General features: G+C 37.4%; 1 protein-coding gene across 2 annotated transcripts; it reads right to left on the reverse strand.

Moving 5' to 3' along the window:
* Positions 1-399: 399 nt before the first annotated feature.
* grhl1 (grainyhead-like transcription factor 1) lies at positions 400-22,680 on the reverse strand. 2 transcript variants are annotated; one of them, XM_008399979.3, is made up of 16 exons: positions 22,501-22,680; positions 19,378-19,567; positions 19,136-19,203; positions 17,817-17,953; positions 16,302-16,537; positions 15,697-15,779; positions 14,443-14,596; positions 14,217-14,328; positions 13,344-13,438; positions 10,911-11,154; positions 9,456-9,583; positions 5,315-5,343; positions 5,132-5,217; positions 3,157-3,242; positions 2,643-2,707; positions 400-1,694 (listed from the first exon to the last, which is right to left on the reverse strand). In XM_008399979.3, the coding sequence occupies exons 1-16, from the start codon at positions 22,518-22,520 to the stop codon at positions 1,580-1,582; spliced, it is 1,848 nt and encodes a 615-aa protein (XP_008398201.1). In that variant the 5' UTR covers positions 22,521-22,680; the 3' UTR covers positions 400-1,579. The 2 variants fall into 2 exon arrangements, with proteins under 2 accessions (XP_008398201.1, XP_008398200.1); XM_008399978.3 differs by having other exon boundaries at positions 5,132-5,220.
* Between the last annotated feature and the right edge of the window lie 1,552 nt (positions 22,681-24,232).

Below are 24,232 nucleotides of genomic sequence, written 5' to 3' on the forward strand. Positions count from 1 at the left end.
AAGTTGTGTTTTTATAAGCTTGTGAAACTTTTGTTGTATTTAAATGTGCTTTACTGGTGCAGAGTTATTTATGTCTGTTTTTTTGTTTGTTTTTTAAAGTCAATTCAATGTTTTTCTGCATCAAAAACTTGAGACATTGGTATCGGAAGTGAGAAAAGTGGATTGATGTAAAGCCTGTGGTTCCTTAAAATAAAGCTTGTATAATTTTATAATGTGGATCATTTTATAATCATGACTGAAACTGTAAGTGATGCATATTTTGGCTTTGAAAATCTGTTTTATTTCCTAGTTTGTGCACATGCACCAGGAATTTGACCTCATTTCTGCTTTGCTCTTAATACAGACATATGAATATCTAAAAAAATAAGTGTTTTGCTTTTGTAACAGACAAAGAAAAGATTGAATTTGTGCAAATATTTATTAGAAAGACAGCATGTGGCTTGTATTTGGAAATCGTACTTTCTAGCACTGAAAGTGAAAGTTTAAATGTTTCATCAGATCATTTCTGCAGAGAAAGAATCAAACAGTTTAATGGTGTTGAGCTTTTATTGGGCACTTTGTGACACCCTCGACATGTCGCATTGCAGTGGTCATACTGAAGTAGTCATAATGGAGAAGTCATACAAAAAGCACATGAACAATAATAGGAATGATAGAAAACTGGTTATATATGAAGAACCCACATCCATATTCTTAATAAATATATACACAATAAGTACTAAGATATAAAAAAGTGATTACACAGATCCTTTTCCAAATATTATGTACAATATTTCCATTAAAAAAAACAACAGAGATCAGAATGTATCTTATGGCAATAGAGGATTATTTTCTGGATTTGCCTGAGCCTGATTATTATTGCACTGCCAGGTCAGCCAGAAGAGGCTGCTAGAAAGATACTAGATATGAACTGATCTACAGACATTCAGCATCAACACAAACTATGTAATACTCAACAAAACCTCTTATTCAAACTAATTTGAAGAAAAAAAAACTGACTCCTACTCTAAAAAAAAACAAATATTTACAGTATTCTACGAATTGGTGACATTCGAAATACTGCCATACTGTTTAGTAAATAATACACATTTTTGAGTGCGAATTTTCCAACTTTGCAGGCTCTAGTCATCAGTGCTATGACTTTATGGAGAGAAAAAAGGGAAGTTAATTTTTTATATGATTAAATTGAAAACCTCTGAATAAAAAAAACTCTGCTGCTTGTATAGCTTGAGGTATAGCAGCTACCAAACTGTTCTGCAACCACCAACAGTTTGCATAAAGCTAGGCAGTAATATATAGGCTCCAGCTCGTAATCTCATAAAACACAAATGCACATATATCCTTATTTGCTGTTTTTTATGCACAAAAAAAGCTTTGTAGTAAATGGCATGTTTAACTTATGTTTTTTTTTAAACCATCATTGTTCTCTTTTAAAGGCTCCGGCTTCGATGTACCAATTTGAGGGCTTTTTATTTTCTTTTTTACATGACGTTATTGGAGTTTTATATCAAGTCCATAATCCCTGCAAAGCCAGGAGTGTAAACCTGACAGCTACAATCATCTTCCACCTCTGTGTGTATCAGATTTCTGTGAGCGTTAGCTTGTACACGCCGCCCTGCTCCTCCATGGTGATCTGGAAGGTGTCTTCATTGGAGTAGTGCTTGATGATGTTGTCGTCCATGTGGACCAGAATACTAGCAAGAAAATAGGTAATGAAATTTGTTAATCACTTCCAATCTGTGCAAATATGTAGCTAGATAATTAATTGTGACATTTATAATGTAAAATGTATTATTATCCTTTTAAACTTTAATAATTTTGTTAGTTACAGCCACAAATTTCAATGTATTTTATTGGGATTTTATGCGATGTACTATAAAAAGCCAAGGTTTTCAGGATTTGTGTTGTCTCTTTTTTTGTTCTTTAAGCTGATGTGAAATAGGATTATGGAAGAAATAACTTCATTTGAGTCGGACTTATTTTTAGAAATTGAATTTATAGCACTGAATATTCATCATGTGCAATTACGTATGTCATTATTTTATTTAAATTTACCAGCAAAAAAAAAAATCAACCTCAAAAAATTTATATTAAAAACTTCAACTGCAGAAATTTGCCTGCAAACGTAACTTTCTCATGACCTAAGCCAAAGTGATCAGGATGAGTTCAACTAAAACTTTGAAGGCAAACTAACCTACACAAGTTTTCTTTTGCTTTTTCACCAATGCATCTTGTAATGTGATGTATAATAAATAAAATAAGCTAATTTTCACAAATGATGTCCATCCAATATGATTGAGGTTCAGCTTTTAAGTAAAGAAAACAGGAAAATGTGTCTGTAGCTGCGCAAAAGTGGTAGAGACACTGAAAAAAATCTCTACCGTCTTTTCAGAATTTTGTTTGTGAAAATGTTGAATATTTGTTTCCCCTTCATATTCATGCACTAACTGCCTTTTAATGATGTGTCATGTTGTTAACCGTCCATCATGCAGAAAGACTGCTCTGTCAGATAAAATCCCAATAAATTACATGTAAGTTTTTGTTGTAATGTGATAAAATGTTGAACTAACATTTTTTCTGTCCATCAGACAAATTCAATGTTATTTTCTGGATTTTTTTGTGTAGTTTCGGGATTCACTCACCCTTTCTTGCACTTCTTGTAGACTTTTCCAATCTTATCCAGAGCAAGATCGTACTTCTCTGAAATCTGGTTCAGAAGAAAACGTGTTAGGTCGTTATTCTGCACACACATCCTTTTTTAACCACATTATGTGCTGATCTTACTTTGACCTTTTTAACCCAATTCTGGCCCTTAAACTCTCAAACACTCTGCAAGACTGTTGGGCCTCAAATGTACAGACCTCAAGAATGCAGAAAAACCAGAACACAAACAAACTCAAGAACAAGACGTTCCTGCGCTAAACCTGTTGAAAAAACTCTTCAAACTCAAATGCTTTACATAACCTCTTTAGCGCTGATAACATCTAAACTGACTTCACTGTTTGTTCCGACGTACATATCTTTTTCCAGCCCTTTCTCCCAGCCAGCATGTGTGTGAGTGCTGGGCCTCTGGCTACTCTGAGTAAACTCTACACCAGCAACATGACACAGGAACATGTAGTCCAGTGCAAGCCGGACAAACCGAGAAGCACTCACAGCTTCCACCAGGCCCTGCAGCGTGGGATTCTTCAGCATGAGGGCGTCGAACACCTCGTCTGATTCCTTGCGCACGTACAGTAGAACTGTGAGATCGAAAAAAAATGAAGAGAAACATTAAAAATAAGGCGGCAGGATGTTTACTGGATGCATTTGTTTGACATTTTATTGATTAATTTGGAATATACACAGTTTTAAGCTCAGAACTGAAGAGATTAATCGTTTACTGAAGTAAAGTTCAACTAATTTAGTAACCGATTAATCATTAATTTGAGTATACAGACTAAAAAAAAGAGGCCATTTGGTTAAAGAAAAGCCTATTCAGTCATTAAATTGTACAAAAAATATTTACATTTGGATGCAAGATAAAAAATAAAAACATTTCAAGTATGTTTTAACCAGAACTCCTCAATAATTAGATTCTAATTATTAATTGGTCTTGCAAAATTTAATCAATGACTTTATAAATGAACAAGCACTAACATAATGTTATGGTATTGTGTTTTTGGCAATAAAAATGTTTATTTTCTTCTTTAAAATGTGATTAATTATTTTCTTATTTGCATCTTTTAATACATTTCTCGTATACAAAAAGGCTAATGGGGCTAAATGAAAAATATTCATAAAGTGCCAATTATTTTATCAGATTAATCAGTGTAATCAATAGATTAATCAGTTACTAATAAAATATTTATTTGCAGCCCCATTTGTGTCATTATATAAACAAGAGAACAGATGCAGAAACAGCATGATAGGAAAAGAAGATGAATTAACTAATACAGAAGAAAATGAAGAATGATTTATTTCTGTGTATGAAGAAGGTGTATGCATGTGATATTAAAACAGCATCCATCCATCCATCCATCCATCCATCCATCCATCCATCCATCCATCCATCCATCCATCCATCCATCCATCCATCCGACCCAAATGAACGAGGGCTGGCCCAGAGCATCATGTTCCTCTCAAGAACAGTCTGTTCTTTTGGAGATTCAAAGGCCACTAGCTTTATTTTTTCTGTTTAAAAATATTACTTTGTGCAATTGTACAAGTATATTACTTTCTAACTTGATTGTTTTTAGATTTCTGTTTGAAATTAATCACCAATAGGAGACCTGAGGACTTGTATGAGTCTCCCAGACTGTCAGTCTGCAGTGAACCTGTTTGTTTGGCCTCCAAACCCTGGTGACCAGAGGAAAGGCAAGAAAGCAAAAATCACATTCACCAAATACAGAAAAGTGTAAGGATAATGTTGGATATTCAACTTAGTGCATGAAAAAAGTTGTTTCTAGTCCAAGTTAGTGGGGATCTGTAAAAAATACTTCTAAGTTTGTGTTGTATTATTTAAAGTGAACCGAGATATTTTCACTGGAAACTAGAAAAAATAAGATACTTGGTGACACTTTATGTTTTTGCAGGGCAGGACTTCAGGTCTAAACAAAGTAATTTCATCTTTTAAAATCTGTACTTTATGATTATTTTCATACATAGAATGATTTGTCCAAAAAATAAGAAAAAGCCACATTTTGCTTTTCTTCATGAAGATCTAAACCTGCATATCCTATTTCGAAACATTATCTTCATACCTAACCAGTTCAGTTACTCTCTCCAATTTAAAACTAATCTCTTGATAGCTTGAATTTACAAAACTAGATGAATCTTTTCGGTTTCATAAAATTCTGCATTCTCATTACGAGCTGCTGAATGTAGGATAAAGGTCGCCAGCTTGTTTCCTGCTGCGTGTTCACCGGGTGATGGCGATATTTGTTGGGTCACTGAAGGTCTCAGACCCATGTGTGTTTTGAAAGACCTGGAACAAACAAATGGCCCAGAGCGTACACGTGCACAGGAGAGGGGTGGCGGAAGGGAACATCAGAGGCTGACTGCAGCAAACGCACACAAAGACTTGCATGTGCCAACAGTTTCATAATTTAGTCGCAGAGAAAAACATCACAGGAAAACGCTAATCTGGTACCTTTCTTGGGCTCGTCCGCTCTCGCCATCTTGTTCGGCGGTGACCCGAACTCATCATCGCTGAAGGGTAATCTCCTCATACCTGAACTGCTTTGGGAACAGACACATGTAGCAAACGGTACTTAGTGGGTAAAAGGTCAAAAAGGGGCACAGAGTTCAACAAGTGTGAAATTAGGAAACGTACCCATCTTCTCCCTCCTCTGCGGGGAAAGCCTACAGGAAACAAAAAAGATATTTACTCAAATATGTCCGTTCATAATGGTAGTTTTATATGTGCTTTTAACTGTGCAAACACTTGTTGTAACCCATCATGGATGGAGCTAAATCAGTCACTTTGGTCAAAGGGAAGAGTAAACACCGGAATCATGTGTTGACCCATTTACTCCCTACCGCCATCAGCAGCAAACAGCCGGCATGCAGACATAAAAACTGCTGGTTTTTACATAACTTAGCTTCTTCCAAGTCAATAGTTCAGGAATATATGTACAGGAAGTACTAGTTCCACTTAAAACAGGAAAATGTCTCATTATCTAGATCTATACTTAAGCATTGTTGATTTAAAACAAGCTGGTATATCTTGCTGAAAAGGTAATTTTAAGTTAGATTTGCATTCTTTCTAGTGTACTAAGATATTTGCACTAGAAACTAGACAACAATAATTGGTAAGATTTTGAGTTTTTACAGTGCAAGACATGCAAAACTATGAAAAATGGTGGTGGTGCTTTTTTCAGAGAGTTGATACAACGATGGATGAAACTAGATGCAGGACAATCCTTGGAAAAAAAACCCTTTTAGATTAGAGCTATGGTGGAGTCATAACTAGAGGTGTGCCGATTGATCGGCCACCGATCATAATCGGCCGATTTCCGTGAAAAAGTGTATGATCGGTAATCGCCGATCATGGTCTCTTGTTGCCGATACCGATTACCTGCATCTCATTTCGCAGCCTGCCTGTGCAGCTGGTCTCCTCTTTCCTTCACTCTGCGCAAACGCGCAGCAACAAATCCTAAGCGATGTGGAACTATAACGCACTGAGTGAATGGGGAAGTTTGCATGTTGCAGCGGAAAATTGAAGCACGTCAAAATGCATCAACACAATGAATCTCATATGGCATAAAAACAATGTCATACTTGACAGAGTTTGGCTACTTCGAGGCTCACTGCAGTAAAAAAGACATATGGAGGATCAAATAGCAGGTAAAGCAGCGCACAGCTACAAACACTCACCCGGATTAGCATGACGGTCAGAAAGCTAAACAAATAACCCGCAAAATTATTTAAGTCTTCGAGCTGCGATGTAAGACGCTGGTTCTGCTCTCGCTGTTGAACCGCGGCTACGCTACAGGTAGTAATATTTCACAGACGGAGCGCCGCTTCTGCTCCACCTGGTAGTGACCCTCACACCGAACCTCTGCTTAAAGCTGCAGCATCTAACCTAAAAAAATACATTTTACATACGTATTAAAACTTTTGCTGTCCTAACATGAGACAGATCATCTCTGAAAAATAATCGATCTCCTCCCTGCTCTGCATAATTACTCCGCTCAGTCAGAAACAGCCACTCAGAACTAGCAGTAATCAGCTAGCCACCATGCTATCAGGAAGTTTTCCTTCAGTAACTCTGGATTGTTTATTGTAATGGATCCTGTATTTGCCTTTGAATGTTAAGTTTTATACTTGAATTTTTTGGCAATGTTGAGAGGTTTTATTTTGACTCTTTGCATTATTTAGCCTCTTCAGAGCCTCCATATGTTTTTAGTCTGTTAAAGATAGTATTACTGATAGCAGTACAATTTGCACAATGCCCGTTTTGTTTTTTTTCTTGGAAAAATTTATTAAAAACAAGTTTTTGTCTAAATTAAAGTGAATTCATGGTTCCTTTTTCCACATAATGTAACCAGTAGTGCTTATGATTAAAAAAAATAATAATTATGTGAACGGTATCGGTGATCGGCCCTCATGGGTGATCGGAATCGGCAGGAAAAAACCTGATCGGCACATCTCTAGTCATAACATATCAATGTGTTAGAATGGCCTAGTCAAAGTTTCGCAGATGCTGTACATCCAACGTGATGACCAGTTTTGCAACAAAAAAGTGGATAAAACGTTTTCATGTAGGGATTTGCAAAACTAAAATAAGAACTGCAACTTAAAGGAATACAAATGCACTCCGCACTAATCAAATTTTTCCAGGTGAAAAATGATAAAAACTTTGAGTCATTTCCTTCCTACTTCACAATTATTAAATACTTTGTGGTGCATCACATGAAATACCAATGAAAAGCATTAAAGTTTGTGGTTGTTACATGACAACGTGAAAATACTTCTTCTTATTAAAGGTTTGAAAATGGCAATAATTAGTAAAGCATGATCTTTTTTTTCTTGGAAAACTGCTGGGTTGGATAATGTGACTTTGCGTGTGTGTGTGTGTGTGTGTGTGTGTGTTGGCATTGATCGTCGGCACTGCTGATAAACTTTCTATTCTGGGAGCAAAGACATGAACTCAGCTTATCGGATGCAAATGTTTGGACACCGTTTGTCAAGTTCCCTCTCATCAGCGTCGCAAAAAATACCTGCAACCTTTCCCACCATTAAAGCAAACAGCAAAAACAGAAAATATTTATTTGAGCTTTGATCGACTTTCTTAATAAAAACGACCAGCAGGGGGCAATCATGGTAAAACATCTATCGTTTCTAGTTAATTATCCACACTGGGTTGTGAGTAGAAGAAGGTAAAATATGCAAAAAGATTATTCTAATGAGAGAAAGAAGCAGTCATCCAAGAAATTAAAATGAACTCAGTAATTTCCAGTCTAATTATTAATATTTTTTGAAGGGTAATTTTATTAATGGAGACATCATAAATAATTTTACTTATTGTTTGGGTTGTGTGTGATTCTTATTTCCATTTTTATTTATTTTTGAGTGCGTTTTATTAGAATATCTTCCAGTTCCAGTTAATTTTTTAAGTTTATCTGTTTTCCATCTTTATACCGTTTTCAATATATTACTCTCAATACAATATCATTTATCGCAACTGGGGCAATTTATCATCCAGTAAAACCTGACCTACAGGCCAGTTCCACTAGCCGATTATTTCACTTGTAACAAGACATTTTCTCCATGTTATAAATTAAATAATCTGCAAGTGGAACTACTAGTTTTCCATTTATTTACTTATTTTGAACAGACAAAAAGTAAAAACAAAAAAATGTAAATTAAAACAAATTATAATGACATGCAATTTTACCTTATCTGTTCAAAAAGGAGCAGGCAGAAGATCTGATGATTTTCTGACCATCTCATATTCATCAACTTACAAACATTTAAATCTTCAAACACCAGATAAACTTAAATTATTTCCACATTGACTTAAATCTCACATTCTCATCCTTAGATGTACAAATATTTATACATTTTTAATATCACCAGCAGCATTTTTGATCGTTGAGACACCCTTCCTATATTTCCATCAATATTAAGGAATTGTTTACTTAAAACAAGCTTCTATATCTTGCTGAAAAGCTACTTATAAATTAGTTTTATGTTATTTATTTGTACTAAAGTATTTACACTATAAACAAGACGAAAATTACCTGGTAAAATTTTGTGTTTTTGCAGTGTCACTGTGCAGCATATAGTTAAAGAGAAAAGTCAAATTTGTCAGTAATTAATAAAAGAAAAAACAATTTATTAGAAATCTGCAGGCTCTTTATACATCCCAGAATAACTCCAAGAGTGCAGGTCAGGTGTGCATCCTCTCATCGTGCTGTACGTGCTGCACCAAGGGTTCACTCTGGCTGCTGGAAGCAAAGCTCAGAGTCCATGCACGTGGAAAAGACGTGCTGAAAGCTGATAAACCCCTCATCCATGCCCACAGCCTCTTAGGGCTGAACATCCTGGATAACCTGTTTGCAAATCAGTAAGAAAGCTGCACTGCTCCCCTTCCCTTTAAGAGCGTCTATTCTCTACCATCGCACATTGGGTTTTTTTTACGACGGGAACTTTGTTTTTCACTTGTGGTTTGTTTTGAGTCACTGGTGAATGATTCATCTTATGAATAAGCAGTCTGAAACTCTGCCATCATCGTGCAGGCCTCCTATCAAAGCTGCAAAGCAGAACTCTGCGTTCCTGCCAACATGCCGCAGGCGGGTCACCTCGACCCAGCTGGCAGATGGGGCGGGCTGAGGCGGACAAACAAACTGTTTATGGACCACCAGAATCGTGCTTATGTTTGGGAACACCATAAAAAAAAAAAAAAAAAAAAAACAGGGACGGGTTTATTTAGCTGTTGATTAAAACAGAAGTATAGCAGAGGGACTCACGTGGCGCTGGAAGGTGGAGAAGTGGATGTCAGGAATGAACAGGACGGGTTGGGTCTCAAGGTCGCCCAACGTCTTGAAGATGGTCACATCGTTTCTCTTCTGAAGCAGGGGAACTTTAACATCTGGAACTGATTGGGAAAGATGGAAAAATGTGCTTTGGTACAAAAAATAAGAGCAAAGTTTTTAAGTTTCTGCCTTTTCTGACCAATAGTTGGAAACATAAGCAATAAAAAACACTTTAAATGTCCATAAAATGTCCTGTTCACATATTTCTATACAATGTTATTCTGCGTAGTGCATTTTTTATATCTGATATCGTAGTTTATATATTTTGCATTCTGCGTTGGTTAGCTGAATTTATTTTTAAAGGTGCAAAGAAATAAAGAACTAGGCATTTGTGCTTGGTTAGAGCACCCCCTGCTGGCCATTTTGATGCATCATTTCTATGGATGCATTTCAAAGGAAGCATATTATTTACACTCTGATTTATTCAAGTAAAAAAAAAAAAACACACACAAAATAGTGTTTTTTCTGAAAAGTTGTCATGCAATCATCAGGGAAATGACTGATGGGTTTCAACTGCATGTACAATAAAAGGTCATTGCTAAAGACCTTACTCTTCTCAGTGGGGTCAGGCCATTTTTGACCTAATCAAGCACAATAATAACTGCTGTAAAATGAAATCAGCATATCCATAAAGCTCATCAGCAGAAAGAAACATGAAGAACTTCAAAATGTCTGATTAATTAAAACTACACTGCAAAAATACAAAATCTTACCAACAATTTTTGGTCTAATTTCTAGTGCAAATATCTTAGTACACTTGAAATAAGATAAAACTAACATACAATGAACTTCACGGCAAGTTTTAAGTCATTAATTGTTTAATATTGATGAAAAAGTGCTAGTTCCAGTGACAGATTATTTTACTTAATATATGGAGAAAACATCTTGTTATAGATTAAATAATCTGCCAGAGGAATTAGGACTTTTTCATTAATATTAAGAAATTATTAACTTTCAACCAAAATAGATAAATCACATTTGGATCCAGTGATTTTTCTCTTTTGTCCTGTTAAGATGCTCCTGATGTGTCGGGTTCAGAATAATTAAAAAAACACTAATTTTGATTGAGTTGTTTCAAAATTGGCGCAAAATTTATTCCAATTTGTGCAATTTTATGGTAATTGGAAATGCAGCTAATGATCGCTGCATAAATGTCAAGTTTTCTCCAGTTTTCCTCCTTGTTATGCAGGTCAAAACTTAACATTTTGTCTTAGAAAGACTAGAGTCTATTTAATAAACAATTACTGAAGTAAAACCACATTTTCAATAACATTCTAGTTATTTTATAGTGCTTTTAGAAAGGATTCTCGTCTCGTTTCCTTTATTCTCCACATGTCTGGATTTCTCTGTGAAGTTGTTGGTGGACATGAGCTTTAAAGCAGAACTCACAGGCCAGGCTCTGGCTGAGATCCGGGACCTTCCCTTTCCGGCGGGACTGCTTCCGCTCCTCATCGCGGATCTTCCTCTCCGCTCCCTTGTCGCAGAAGACTTTGATCTGGCAGAAGGCGCGGTGGATGGGCTTGTTGCTGCGGTTGTTGTAGCTGTAGGTGTCGATCTGCAGGTTCAGAGGAAGACCCTTCACCCCCTTCTGAGAGGAGAAGTCGGTGCTCAGACAGTTGACGGAGATGAAGATCTGTGGAGAGAAGAAGTGTGAGAGATGAGAAAACAGAAGCTTTAGGAGGAGAGATGCAACTAATTAAAAAAAAAAATTTGCTTGCTTTTTTGGATAAGAAAAATAGACGTTTTACTTTAAGGCCTAAAATGTAATGAAAGCTTTTTCTGTGTACATTTGATAATTTGCAGCTAAAAAAAAAACTCTTCAAACATCAACATATAAAAACTAATTTCTGCATGAGTTATCAATACAGTGATCTGTTAATTATTACAAATTGGATGGGAAAGGAGCCTAATATGAGAATTTAAAAAGAATTTGAACCAGGTGAAGCTAAAACTGCCACTTGAGGAGTTCTGGGTTGAAAGTTGATGGAGGATGCAGGATGAAACTGCTGGTTTAGATTAATAGTTACTGGAGAACTTAAATATTTTGCTCAAAATAAAAACTTTTCCTTTTGCATCAGAAATAAAGATTAAAATCTGTCTGCAGTTCCTCTGTGCTGCCCTCTTCTGGTGAATTTAAAAACATTAATTTCGCTTCTTTGTCCGGATGCTTTTACTAAAAACAGGTTCTCATTGTGTAAACAGAACCCGTAATCACAACACAGGGTCTGAAAGCAGCTAATGGAGAGGATCAGTGAGTTTACCAGAGCTCAGAGCACTTACCTTTCAGATAATTTAAGAAAAATACATTCAGTATGTTGTCTGCAAGAACATAAATTCATGCCAATTCTTATTAGCATGAAAGATTTTATTTTTAAATTGTTCTACAAAGAGTATTTTAAAACATTTTCTGGTTTTACTGTGCATTTTAAAAGCTCCACCATCATTCTTTGGGACTTTTGTTTAGGAACGATAACGTACATCAGAGAGGAGGAGAAATTAAACCCCATGAAGACAAAACAGTCAGACAAAAAGCATACGAGGGGCTGCCCTTCGCAAATACACCACAAATACCCGTATCATGCTTTATTATCGCCCTGAGGGCAAACCACACAAACACACACCTGCACGTCTCAACTTACTTCAGCGCAACTTTATCAACTTGATGCCTAAACCCTGAATTTTACCGTCAACCTTCCATCATTGGAAAGTGAGCAGAAACCAAAACGCTCTCCTCTCTCATGTGTGAAACTGAGACACAAGGCAGCGTCAAACATACATTTAGGACGTCCATTTAGACGCGTCGTCGTCTGAAAGCTAACCTCCAACTGAAGCGTGTTAAAAACAACATGACAGCGCAGAGGTTAAACACATCACAAGGTGACAAAAACAAACAAGGATGAACATCCTTTAAACAGACTTCAAGTCAACATCCTGGATTCTGCAGAAAGCGAAGCCTTCATGTGACTTTGTGTTTTCAGCAGGTAAAGGTGATGAGCTGCAGGTTTGTTGTCTGTTTACTGCTGCTTTATGCCACCCAGGGCTGTTTCTAGCTATTTGGGGGCCCAAACCGAGATGCTCATTGGGGGGCCCCAATAAGTTTATCAATAAAATTTGAATAAATAGGTCTGGAGTCAGTCAGTCAGCGCAGACTGTTGCATGTAGAGAAAACTTTTATGGAGCAACACTAAATCTGAGTTTATGCTGAAGAAATTCTAGATAGCTAAATAATGCAAAAACAAACAAACAAAAAATTGCAAAAACCAACAATTCTATTAATCAAAAAATATGTTCATCACTCAGGTCTAATTTCAGGTGATTGTTTTTTAACCCATTTGGTCAAATTAAAGTGCCAGCTTTGCAATATTTGGTAAATAATGACACTTTAATGCAAAGTTGGCACTTTCAGGGCAACTTTTAAAGCAACTGCATTAAAAGTGCTGCCATTATTTACTGAATGACAGTTCATGAGAACAGTCATAAACATTCATAAAGACTCCTTCATGTTCATGGCAGGTGTTAAGTCAAGTTTATGGTGGTGTCATGTCAGTCTTATGCACACCTGTTCAGATAAAGTGTTACCACAAATTCTAGATAGCTAAATAATTATCTGAGGCTACGCTGCAAAGACACAAAAAATTTTACAAAGTGATTTTTTTTCCCCCCATGTTATAAGTGAAATAATCTGCCAACGAAATTACTGCTTTTTCAAAGTCAAACAAGATGGCCACCATGGGCAAGGAGGACAACAAAACCTCTAAAGTTTATCACCCATACAGGGCATTGTCGTTTTAACCTTGGTGCTTAAGTGTCTCACTGTCTTACTTTGGCTTCCTCGTTCGTGTCCCACGTGAAGGAAATGGCGTTGTAGGAAATCTCCTCGATGTTGCCGATGGTGTTGAAGCTCTCTTTGTAGTCGGCTGAAAAATTGGACATCAGTTTATTGATTACTCAAAAGGTAAATGGTAGGAAATGGCTGCCAGGTTCAGCAATGACTTAAATTGAATCCAATTTGGTGATGATTAATTTAAAATAATGCCATAGACATGTTTGTCAATTGGTCCCAGACTCTGAAATTTCAGTTTGCTCAATTTAAAATGGAAAATACACTGAGGTTAAATTCACTTTAGATTTTTCTTCACAATATCTACCATGGAACAAATATGAAAAAAAAAAATTTATTAAAAAAAGGAAGGAAGGAAAGGATTATACAAAAATTACAGAAGAGATTCACGAAAGAAGGATGGGATAGGAAGAAGGAAAGAGCATGAGGAAAGGAAAAAGGTTAGGAAACAAGGAAGAACAAAATAGAGATGCTATAAATGCACAAGAAAGAAAAGACCAAAGGACACATGGAAAGACGGACAGAAGTCAGCAAGTAAGGACATAAAATGACCAAAACTGCAAAGATTTAAAAAGGTAGAATTGGAAAAATAAAGTACGAAAGTCTTTACAGCCAACTTCACGACAAGTTTATCAGGTTTTAATCAATTCTCAAAAGAACTTCTTGCTTTCGAGTTGCTTTCTTTGCTGCTATGCATACAGAGGCTGATTGAAATGATTGGAAAGTTTCATAAACTTAAACTTTTGTCTACTTCAGTTTACCAGAACACAGGATCGTCCTTTAAACAAGATGAGCATAAACCAGTGATGTTTTGCTTCCTTATTGCTCAACGAAGCTGAAGCTGGGAATCTTACCGATGTCGAGACACCGCTGCTTGGCCGTGTGCTGCCTGGAGTGCCAGTACTTCCAGTGCTTCAGCTGATCATCCCTGCACTTCTCCTCTCCGAACACGACCATCACCACACTCTGACAAAGAAACATTAATGGGTTTGAACATTTATTTCAGTAATAATAATAATAACACAAACAGCTGTTGCAGTTTTGTTTTGTGCACCATGTATATGTTTTAGTCATTCTTACCCTGACTTTTGTGATGGGTTGCTGAATGCTCTTGTTGTCAACCTCCCTGAGTGTGATGGGGTAAAACTGTCCCTTGTTGAGGTACGTCATCGTCCCGTCACCAGTCTTCTGACGCAGAGATTTGGATGCCTCAAGAGAGTACTCAAAGTTGCTCCTAGAGGACGAAACGACAGGATGCATTCATGACATAAAGCTTATTAAAGGTAGCAACAAACAGGAAGACTTGTGCTTTTCTTGTGAACCACTTTCAGACTGATCTGATGTTTATTGATCATTCTCATGACAAATACCAACTCAACAAGATCCCTGAAGTGTGTGTGTGTTCAGAACATGCAGCTGGTATTGTAGAACCAAAGGGGCGTGGCCTATTGATGCTTTGTGTCCCATTACTATTATTTCACACCTCCATACTCCTGTCTTTCCCTTTCAGCTCAGAGCTGTTGAAGGTTTGTTTGTGTAGATCGTGGTTTGGAAGGAGGATCTCAAAAAGGCTGATGTTAGCCTTCGTTAGCATAAATATGGTATTTGAAATGACGAACAGAGAGCCAGAGTTTTGGTGGACGACTATAAGGCTGATCAGAATACAGTAAATTGACCTTTGGGCTTCCAAATTAAAGACTCCAAATTAAAAATCTAATGATTTTGGTTTTTTGGAAATCTCAGAGCAATGGGAAGTGTTTACATTCTTCAGAGAATAAAAGCAAATGCAAGCCACACAAACAGTGCTATTCACCATGATGCTAAATCTAACTTTAATGTCCATTATTCAACAAACCTGTTGAATAATAACTGCTTTCTGACACACAGTGTGACATCACCTCTACTTCTAATACAAGTAATTAAATTCTCACTGAATGGAGGCTAAAAAAATATCTTACAGCTAACTTATATGCAACTTTTCATAAAGATATAGGAACTTGTTTTATTCTTTAATATTGATGAAAAAGTACTAGTTCCATTGGCAGATTATTTTTTCCACGTTACAAGTTAAAAAAATATTTTAGTGGAATTAGCACTTTAAAAAAATAATTAAATATTCAAGAATTATTTACTCGTACATCTTGGTGAAAAGTTACTTGTTAGTTAATTTAGTCTTTTTTCAAGCGTGCTGAGATATGTCACCAGACAGACACAGGCAGTAAGACTTTGTTTCTGCAGTGTGGAACTGGCTAAAATCAGCACATGAAACTGAGATCTGAAACTGGGCTCAAAATTCTGATCGGTGGATCCGTCATCGAAAGCAGAGCGCCTTACCCCGGTGCCGTGTCAAACTGAGTGTAGTCCTCGGGGGTCATGGTGGCCATGCGTAACTGGAGATCTCCAGGGAAGGCAAACATCTGCAACACACAAAGAGGAAAGAAGTAAAGCAAAGGAAACACACAACGTGCTCTACCATTTGATATACAGTAAATAATCATTATTTTGTTTGTGTCGTTCTTTTTCATCTATATTTAGTGGGGGTTTTTGTTTTATAACTCCCTGTTGGTACAGAAATGTAGAGGGGTTTGTTGGTATCCTCTTTTCTGAGGTAATTCCCCTCCAGGATAAACTAGAGAAAGAGGAGGTTGAAAAGACTTTGGCTATTGTACGAGAAAAGTACAGCACTTTATTGTGTTGGTGAGACAATGACATAATAACACACTGGCCACTATTTTGGCATGTTCAAATAAAAACCAGGGAAGGTTGAGCCCACCGCTGGCTCCCTGGGATCGGGTGAATATCCCATTGTTCGATGGGAGAGATCTGACAGAGGAGAGGGAAGTGGAGGAAAGTAATGAAGAGGTGGAGAGGAGGAGGGAGGGGGCTAGCAGGGAAACCATTAGGAGCACATGGAAGGAGGGGAGAATCGAAACACTCGCCTCCTGGGAACCATCCTTGAAGCTTTCGGAGAAGGTGGAGTCGGGGGGAGTGCGGGACTGGGCGCTGGAGTTGCACTGCACCACGGTCTGGGCCAGATGGCGCTCGAAGACGCCAACGTGACCGTCCGTTTCGCTGCAGTTGTTCGGCACCGTGACAGAGAAGCCGTGGGCCGGCACCTCCGTCTTTACGGGTGTGTAGTTCGGCACAGTGGCGATGGAGACGGTGACGGTGGTGTCTGGAGGAACAGAGTACGGTTAGCGGGAAAGTTTTTTTTCTCGTTACATGCCGTTTTCACGCATAATTTAAAATTTAGGACTAAATTGCAACATTTTGCATTTTCAGCTGTTGTGGTTCGCTTTCACACTGCACTAAGTCAAGCGATCCAGAATATTAAAAACCTGTTCCCCTCCTTGCCTGTGGTGGCGCTGCACCAAGGACTACTGAAGGAAACGACACAAAAACCTCTGAAGAAGACCAGACAGCTACTTCTTTCTTCACAAAATGTAAACCAAAATGGGGTAGCGGGAGATTTTAGTGGCTGTAGAATGTCTCTCTTATCTTTGATTTAAAAAAAACCCCAAAACACCACCATCCATTTCTCCCACTAATCCTTGACTTGATGGTTTGTTTTGGTTGAATTTACCCAGAATGCCATGCGCTATAGTCCGCTTCTTGCTTTTGGAGCAGCCTCTGGTTCGCTTGCATCCACATATGCAATAGAACCGCAACAAACTTCACTTTAATAGAACAGAGACAGAGGTTTTTAGGAGGAGAGTTCACTTTTTAGGTTCACATCGGAGTTTGATTGCACATTCACACCTCCTCAAATGAACCAGACTTTCTAGAAAAATGAACTGGAGTTCAATTAAAGTATACTAAACTTAGCTGGTGTGAATGCAAACATAAGATGATCTATTATGCTTCCTGGATCAGGTTAGGATAGGTGGTCAGTTCTGCCTATTTTGTACTCCTTCCAGAATAATCTGTTTTAGGGCCTTTTGTTACTTTAAATCTAAATAAGCTCCATACTCAGCGTTTACACAAAATAGCTGCACACAGATGCAATTATACAACTATAAATCATTGAAAAGCAGAAGTAGAACCTCCTTCACAAACAACAAGAAAGCATCAAGTCGTTTCTGAATGTTATTTCAACCCGTCTTTTCCAGCAGCCATTGTACAGCGCATACAGTGGTATAACCAGCTGACCAAATGCACTGGAGCTCCACTTGGGTTGCTAGGTAAAGAGGCTGGGCTTCTGGAGTTGCTAGGTAATGGTCCAGTTCCCTGAGGACAGTGACTCAACAGTAAGGAGGTTTTTTTTTGAAAAGGCTCATTTTCCAGACACCAAAAAACAGAAACTTATTGCCAAAAACTGTCTGGGTGTTTTCTTTTTTTTTTTTTTATTTGCTTGGACTGTTTCTAAAAGCAGCTGAGAATCAGATAGAGGTACAAAAAAATGTCCCAGATGTGAATCTGGAATCACAATTCCCCTCTAATGAGTGTGAACAGACCTGGTGAAGGAAAATGAGCCCTCGTCTTGTCCTGGGTCAGCTGAAGAATGTTGACGGGCGTTTTGAGGACCTGGATCCTGTTCTCCATACCAGCTTCCGGCAGAGGAACTATTGGATGTCTGGCCTGGATCTGGTGCCTGCAACAAAGGAACGGAGATTTCTACTGTATCTGTGGGGCTTTGTCCTGATAACGCTGTGTGAAATGTAGCATCTTACAACATTCCGCAATAGATTTTTAACGCCTGTATCTTTCTTAAGGTGTAACTAACGCCCTTGTGAAAACATAACCCCGCCCCTGACAAATTTAGAAAAATTCCAGCCTCAGTGACTATTGGGCAGAGCCAACAGTCACTGAGGCAAAATAAAGCAGAACAGAACAAATTTACACAAAAAGGTCAAAGACTGCACAAAAAACCTAAACAACCTTTTTTAGTTTAACAGCAAAAAAAGTTGATATGGGGGTTAGTAACACTTTAAAGGGGATGTTTTAAATTTTACAGTGCTTTTGATCGATGCAGTCCTTCTAATTAGTCAGTCTGGAAATGGAACCAAAGCAGATTCTAGTTCTTATCTACAGATTCAGAAAATATGGAATAATGCTGAATATTCCCAGGAGTTTCCAGCCTCCCAAAATCTGAAAAAAATATTCTATGGACTGATGAGACAAAAGTGGGACTTTTGGAAGATGTATATCCTCTTACGTCTGGAAAAAGAACATTATACAAATAGCCAAGCATGGTGGTGGTAGTGTGATGATCTGGGCCAGCTGTGCTGGACAACTTGCAGTAATTTATGAAGCAATGTATTCTACTTAGTAACAGGAAAGTATATTTTCAAGCCATCAGTTCATCATCTGAAGCTCATCAGTTCTTTGATTACATCGCAAAAAGCAATTAATTGATTAATCACATGATAAATTTTAATGAGCTCAACGATTTCCATTCTTATGATTAATCATTTTGAAGGGTAAATTTGTTTACAGACATCATAATCCATTTTATATATGGTTTCGGTTGCATTTGGTTTTTGTTTCCGTTTTATTCATCACTTTTTGTGTTTATTTGGAATATTTAAAATGTCTCCCAGTTTGCAAAATTACTGTTTATTGGTTTCTGAGAGGGCAAAAATATTATTGTTTATTGCAGTAACTTCTGGGACAAATTACCTAATTGTTGCCGCCATCTATCTGCTAGAACGCCATTTGGCTATAAGTGGATCCAAATATCTTTTCTCAAAATACTCAAAGTGGGATGTGTGCTTTCGGCTGCTGTTGTGCTTTTATTCTTATAGGGTGGTATTAGGAGAGGTCCGCCGCTCACCTTTTGTTTGGATCCACATCAGAGACCAGCGACTCTGTCTTGGGTATTGTTCTCTTCTCCCTGGGCACCTGCATACGAAGGTAAACACAGCCGCTCACCACATCACATCCAACAACGCGGGTCACCCTGCTGCCTATATGAGCAGCTAGATCAGTTACCAACTCAAGCTCTGCCTGGCAGATGTTCCACAATGGTCAGGCGTCGGTACAAACGGTACCAGACTGTAAAAAGTTTAGTTTTACCTCATAGTAGTCGTAGAGGAAGCCGAGAGCTGCAGCGCTGTCCTCGTCTCCGTTTATGCTCATCATGGCCTTGGTGGCGACTGTCAGCGGGTTCTCCAGAAAGGACTTCCAGGCTTCATCCTCTGTGGTGAAGGGACGACGCTGGCCTCCATACCCCTGCTTGTTCTGGAGAACCAAGACCGCACGCTTACTGCGAAAGAGAGGCACAATTTTAGTTAAAGGTGACCAACAATGCTTCCCTGAGAATGTCCAATACATTGTTTGCACAAAATAATTCTCAGATCTGGTCAGTTCTGCCTATTTTCAGCTGCTGGTCACGCCCCCCAACTCAATCTTTACACTCGCATACATCTTTGAAAAGCAGAAGTGGAGCCTTCTGCACAACAAACAAGAATGCAGCAAGCTGTTTCTGAATTGTAATTGAAATTAAAAAAATACTTTACTTATCCCAAAAGGAAAGTAAATAAATAATAAGTCAACAAAAAAAAAAAAAAACACTCACTTTTGAAACGTCTTTTCTAGCAGCCATTGTACAGCAGTAAAACCAGCTGACCGAATGCGCTGGATCTTGGCTTGGGTTGCTAGGTAACGAGCTAGACTTTGCTGGGGTTACTACATGAGGGGCAGTGCTTGCTGATTTGTGACATTACATTTGGAAGGTTTTTAAAATGGCTCATTTTCCAGACAGTAAAAAGTTAACTTATTGCTAAAAAAAAACAGCTGAGCATTTTTTTTAATGCTTGGGCTGTTTTTAGAAGCAGCTAAGACCCAAATGGCAGCACAAAAAAAGCCCCAAATGTGAATGTTGAATAACAGGTCCCATTTAATCTGCACAGATCAGTAATTAAAGGGTTGATGTTTCTTTTGAAAACTTTCCATGCTGCTAATTGGAGTCACATTTAACACAGTGCTTCTAACAGGTACTTAAAAAAAAAAAAATCACAGCTTCGGTAAAAACCGACAAACAGGTTGTAAGTGTGACAAATCGGCTGTAGGGAGGCTGTTTATGCGAAGGACTTGTTGTTCAGGCTTTGCAACGGTTGTGCAACAAATCTCAGCCATCACACCACAGATTTGGCTCAGAGAAAAAAGAGAAAAGACGCGATACAGGCTCGTCCAGTGGGACGACTCTGCGGCTGGGATCGTCATTGGCGGACGAGCCGATCGAAGGTGACGCAGCTGACCCTGCTGCATTCCTGCACTTCAACAACACTTTGCTTCTGTTGTTTTACTGTGACAGAACCTGTTTCTGAAAAAATAATGATGAGTTCTGGTGAAACAGTTGGCACCAGTGACTTTTTTCCACTTCTTCTTCAACAACTTTAAGAGCGGAAACAAGGAGTTTTACCATTTCTTTTTATCCATATGTTACATTTTACTATTATTTTTCATTTATTTTTCTGTAAATCACATTGAATTGCCTTTTGTGTGACTGTTGCAGCACAAATAAACTTTCTTTGCTTCCCGTTTTGTGCCTTCTTTGTGGAATAATCCTCAGATTGCGCTGAAGATTAAGGCTTTTGGGAGAGTTTCAAGACTTATTCAAATGAAGAGTGAAACTGTTTCAGCTGGACCTTGTCCCCTTTTTATGTTGGCTTTAACATTTACATTACAGAAGTAAAAGTATCATGTTTGTATCATCAAGGTATTGCTTTAAAATCCTGCTGCATCTAGCAACCATGTCATACTTTCATACTTAGGAGTGCTTTTGTTAATCAGTTATGATACAATAAATAAATAAATCAATTATGTTTGAAAATGTTTATGTTGTTTTGTTAAAGGCACGTAAGAATTTTGTACCACATTTTAAAGATGCAAATCAATCTTTTCGCCTTTTACAGCTTCATCTTCTTCAAAAAAAAGTGAAGAAATTAATCCAAATCAAATAAATATGAATTTCAATATTTAAAAGAATCTTATTTTATGTTTATAATAAATGTCCTCTAAGCACTAAAACCTGAATAAAGGGTAACTTTTAAAGAAGACTCAGCAGCTACGTAAACGAAACGGCTCAGCGTCCCGAGGTTGGCTGTTTACTGTAAATCTGAATGTTTACGCTCCTCCTTATTTTACTTAAACCCCAGAAAACACATCATGAAATAAACCTCCTGATTGTCCTTCACAACCAATTAATTATAAAAAGCATCTACAAAATAGTCAGCTTTCCCCACATCAGAGTAATAATTTGTAATCCAATAGCTGATTGTGTTATTCTGTAAAACAGACCACTAAGATCAATTTGGACTTAAGTGGAGAAAACTGGTCAGATGTACTTTTTTGGAGTTCTATATAAAGACAAAAACCATGTTTTTAACTTAAAGGTAGCAGAGCGTCTATTTCTTCGTGTTTCAAGCCTTTGGGATGACACAACATTTGTTTTTTGTAGTAAAACCCACCTGAGCTTGTGACAGTGCGCTGCTTGCTTACATTGTCTGTGCGGGGCCAACGCCTTACAGGTGTTCAGTTTCACTCCTTTAAAAAGTCTCTGTTTTGCTGCACTCAAAATTCATACAGCGAGCTGTTTAATCAAGTCAAACATAAAAAAATAAAATAAATAAGAATCCAACTTTCTTTTTTTTAAATTATATTTTATTTTGGTTTTCCCTTTTTTTTTTTTCCTCGATGAACCTCTAAAGTCACTTTCTGTTACTGATCGCATATTCTTGAGCAAATACCACCGAGACAGTTAAGTCCAACTAAACCGCCCATCCAACACGCTTTCCAACAGGCGCCTTTTGCTCTCACGACAGGTGGAGATACACCTGTACGGGCTTGAACATGACAGGTGAAATACGCGTCACACCATGGGAAACTATGAGCTCTAGTTATCTCAGCGCCTGGCAAGCCAAACGATTGGGAAAACTTACCCATGGAAAAAAAAAGAGAGAAGCTGATTTATGGTTATTCCTAATAAAATGATGCTTAGCAGTGCCAGAAATTTAAAAAATAATAATCAGACAGGAGGTCCAGGGTAGAAATTAATCCTTAAAAATTCACAAAGCCAGAACGAATCTGCAAAAATGCTGCGAACATCCCTCAAAATATTAAGAGTTGGTATTTAGAAGAAAATACTGTCAACATGGTCGTTGAGCAGGCTCGGAGTGGAGAGTCAGGACAACTTACTTGTCATGCTCCTGTGACATCTTGGTCGGTCGAACTGGACTTTCGAGTTGGTACTGAAAATCCGACCCGTCTTCTTTAGGCTGGAAAACTCCTCGGCTACCGCTGGATGAGGGCCGCAGCAACAAACACAGTATCCCCTACTGAGAGAACGGGTTTTGTCGGCTTTTCTCGCTTTTTTTGAGGAACTGAGGCCGGTTTTACCTGTGATAAGGCCGCGGATTGGATTACAGGTGCAGAGGTGGGCGGGGCCTCGCTGTAAAATACCCCGATATTGGCGCTGATTGGCTCTTGTTTTGGCCTATACCTGGAGCTGTGAGAGACTACAGGTAAACCAGTTAAACAATACTCTTAAAAAACTGTGATTTATGTTATCGAGTCGTGTTAATATGGGAAGTTATTGTTAAAACGCCAGTTTAGAAGTTAATATTTTTTTAATTTGTTCTGAAATTATTTGTTTGTTAATGTATGCAACAGGTCTGTATCGCTGTGAATTTCCCACTAAGATTTATTTTGCTATATTTTATATTTTTTATATATTTCTTTGTTGTTTTCTAGCATGTCTGTTGGAATTGAGACAATTTCTCAGTAACATTTACACATTTCTTGTGCACAGTTTTGGAAAAACATGAAAAGAGTTGGGATAAAAAAAAAACTTTTTTGTTTTTTGTCACATTTAACTTTTCAGATTACTGAGTTATCAAAACCAACCTGTGAAAAACTGACTAAACATATTTTTGTTTCAAAATCTGAAACCTACACCCAGATCGGATTATGTTCAGTCAAACAGAACCAGAGTGGCAACATGAAGTAGGCTGTAAGATAAAAAAAAGCATCTCATTATGCCCAGATCTCAGATGAAAAACAAAGTTGTTGACATTTATGTGTTGATATTTTAAAAATTTCATAATTTTTCTTAGCACTCTTATTTTTATAAGTGCGAGCACAGAGGCTGTTATTCAGGAGATCTTTTTGGCATTCTTGTTGTTTGCAGATTTCCAGAAACACTCTATAAAATCTTACAGTAAATATTGTTTAGATGAAATGAGGATTTGACTACAACAGATGTGAACTTTAAATGGCTCCATTCCAAAATTACAGCAGGAAACTTACCAATTCCTTTACATTTTACATTTAAATTTTAAACAATTTAATTGATCTATGATTAAATCAAATAGTATTCCCATTCACAGTAAGTAAATGTAAAAGTTTTGGATCTGTGTTAGTCTTTGCAATAGCAAAACTTTGCCTTCAACGCTAACTTCTGACTAATATTTGAAGCTAAATGTTGTCAAACTGATGTGGAAAATTTGTTTTAATGCATAAAGTTAATGTCTAAAGGAGGTTGCTACTTCAAAGACTTAAAAAAGAGAGAAAACGTGTAAAAAAACTTTTCTTTTCCAAAAGAAAACATTTGTAAGTATGATTTACAAAGTATTAGTGTTAGTAGATGGAGCCTCAGTGTGGAAAAATTTGGAATTTTGAAAATGAAATTGTGGAAAAGTCTGGTTTTACCTGTTCAAATGTTCAAAATACTATTAACATGTAATTTAACAATATAATTTGGAGGAAAAAAAATGATAATTTAGGCTGCAAGGGGTGGAAACTAAACAAATGTTCCTATTAGTACCCATGCAATATTTAAGTTTAAAATTTTCTTTGAATATCTGATTTTTTTAATGACTTCTGAACATTTTAAACCATAGCACTGCTGCAAATGAAGCATTAATTATGC

This window comes from Poecilia reticulata, chromosome 22 (assembly GCF_904066995.2).
Source record: "Poecilia reticulata chromosome 22, P_reticulata-male-v2, whole genome shotgun sequence".
Classification (NCBI taxonomy): Eukaryota; Metazoa; Chordata; class Actinopteri; order Cyprinodontiformes; family Poeciliidae; genus Poecilia; species Poecilia reticulata.

Bases quoted from the DNA above. Each gene is read 5' to 3' on its own strand.
- grhl1 (XM_008399978.3), bottom strand. From the start codon at position 22,520: ATGTCACAGGAGCATGACAA. The intron at 14,597-15,696 runs GTAAGGCGCTCT...TTCGTCCTCTAG, and splicing joins CAGTTTGACACGGCACCGGG to GAGCAACTTTGAGTACTCTC. The intron at 14,329-14,442 runs GTAAGAATGACT...TTTCTTTGTCAG, and splicing joins AACCCATCACAAAAGTCAGG to AGTGTGGTGATGGTCGTGTT.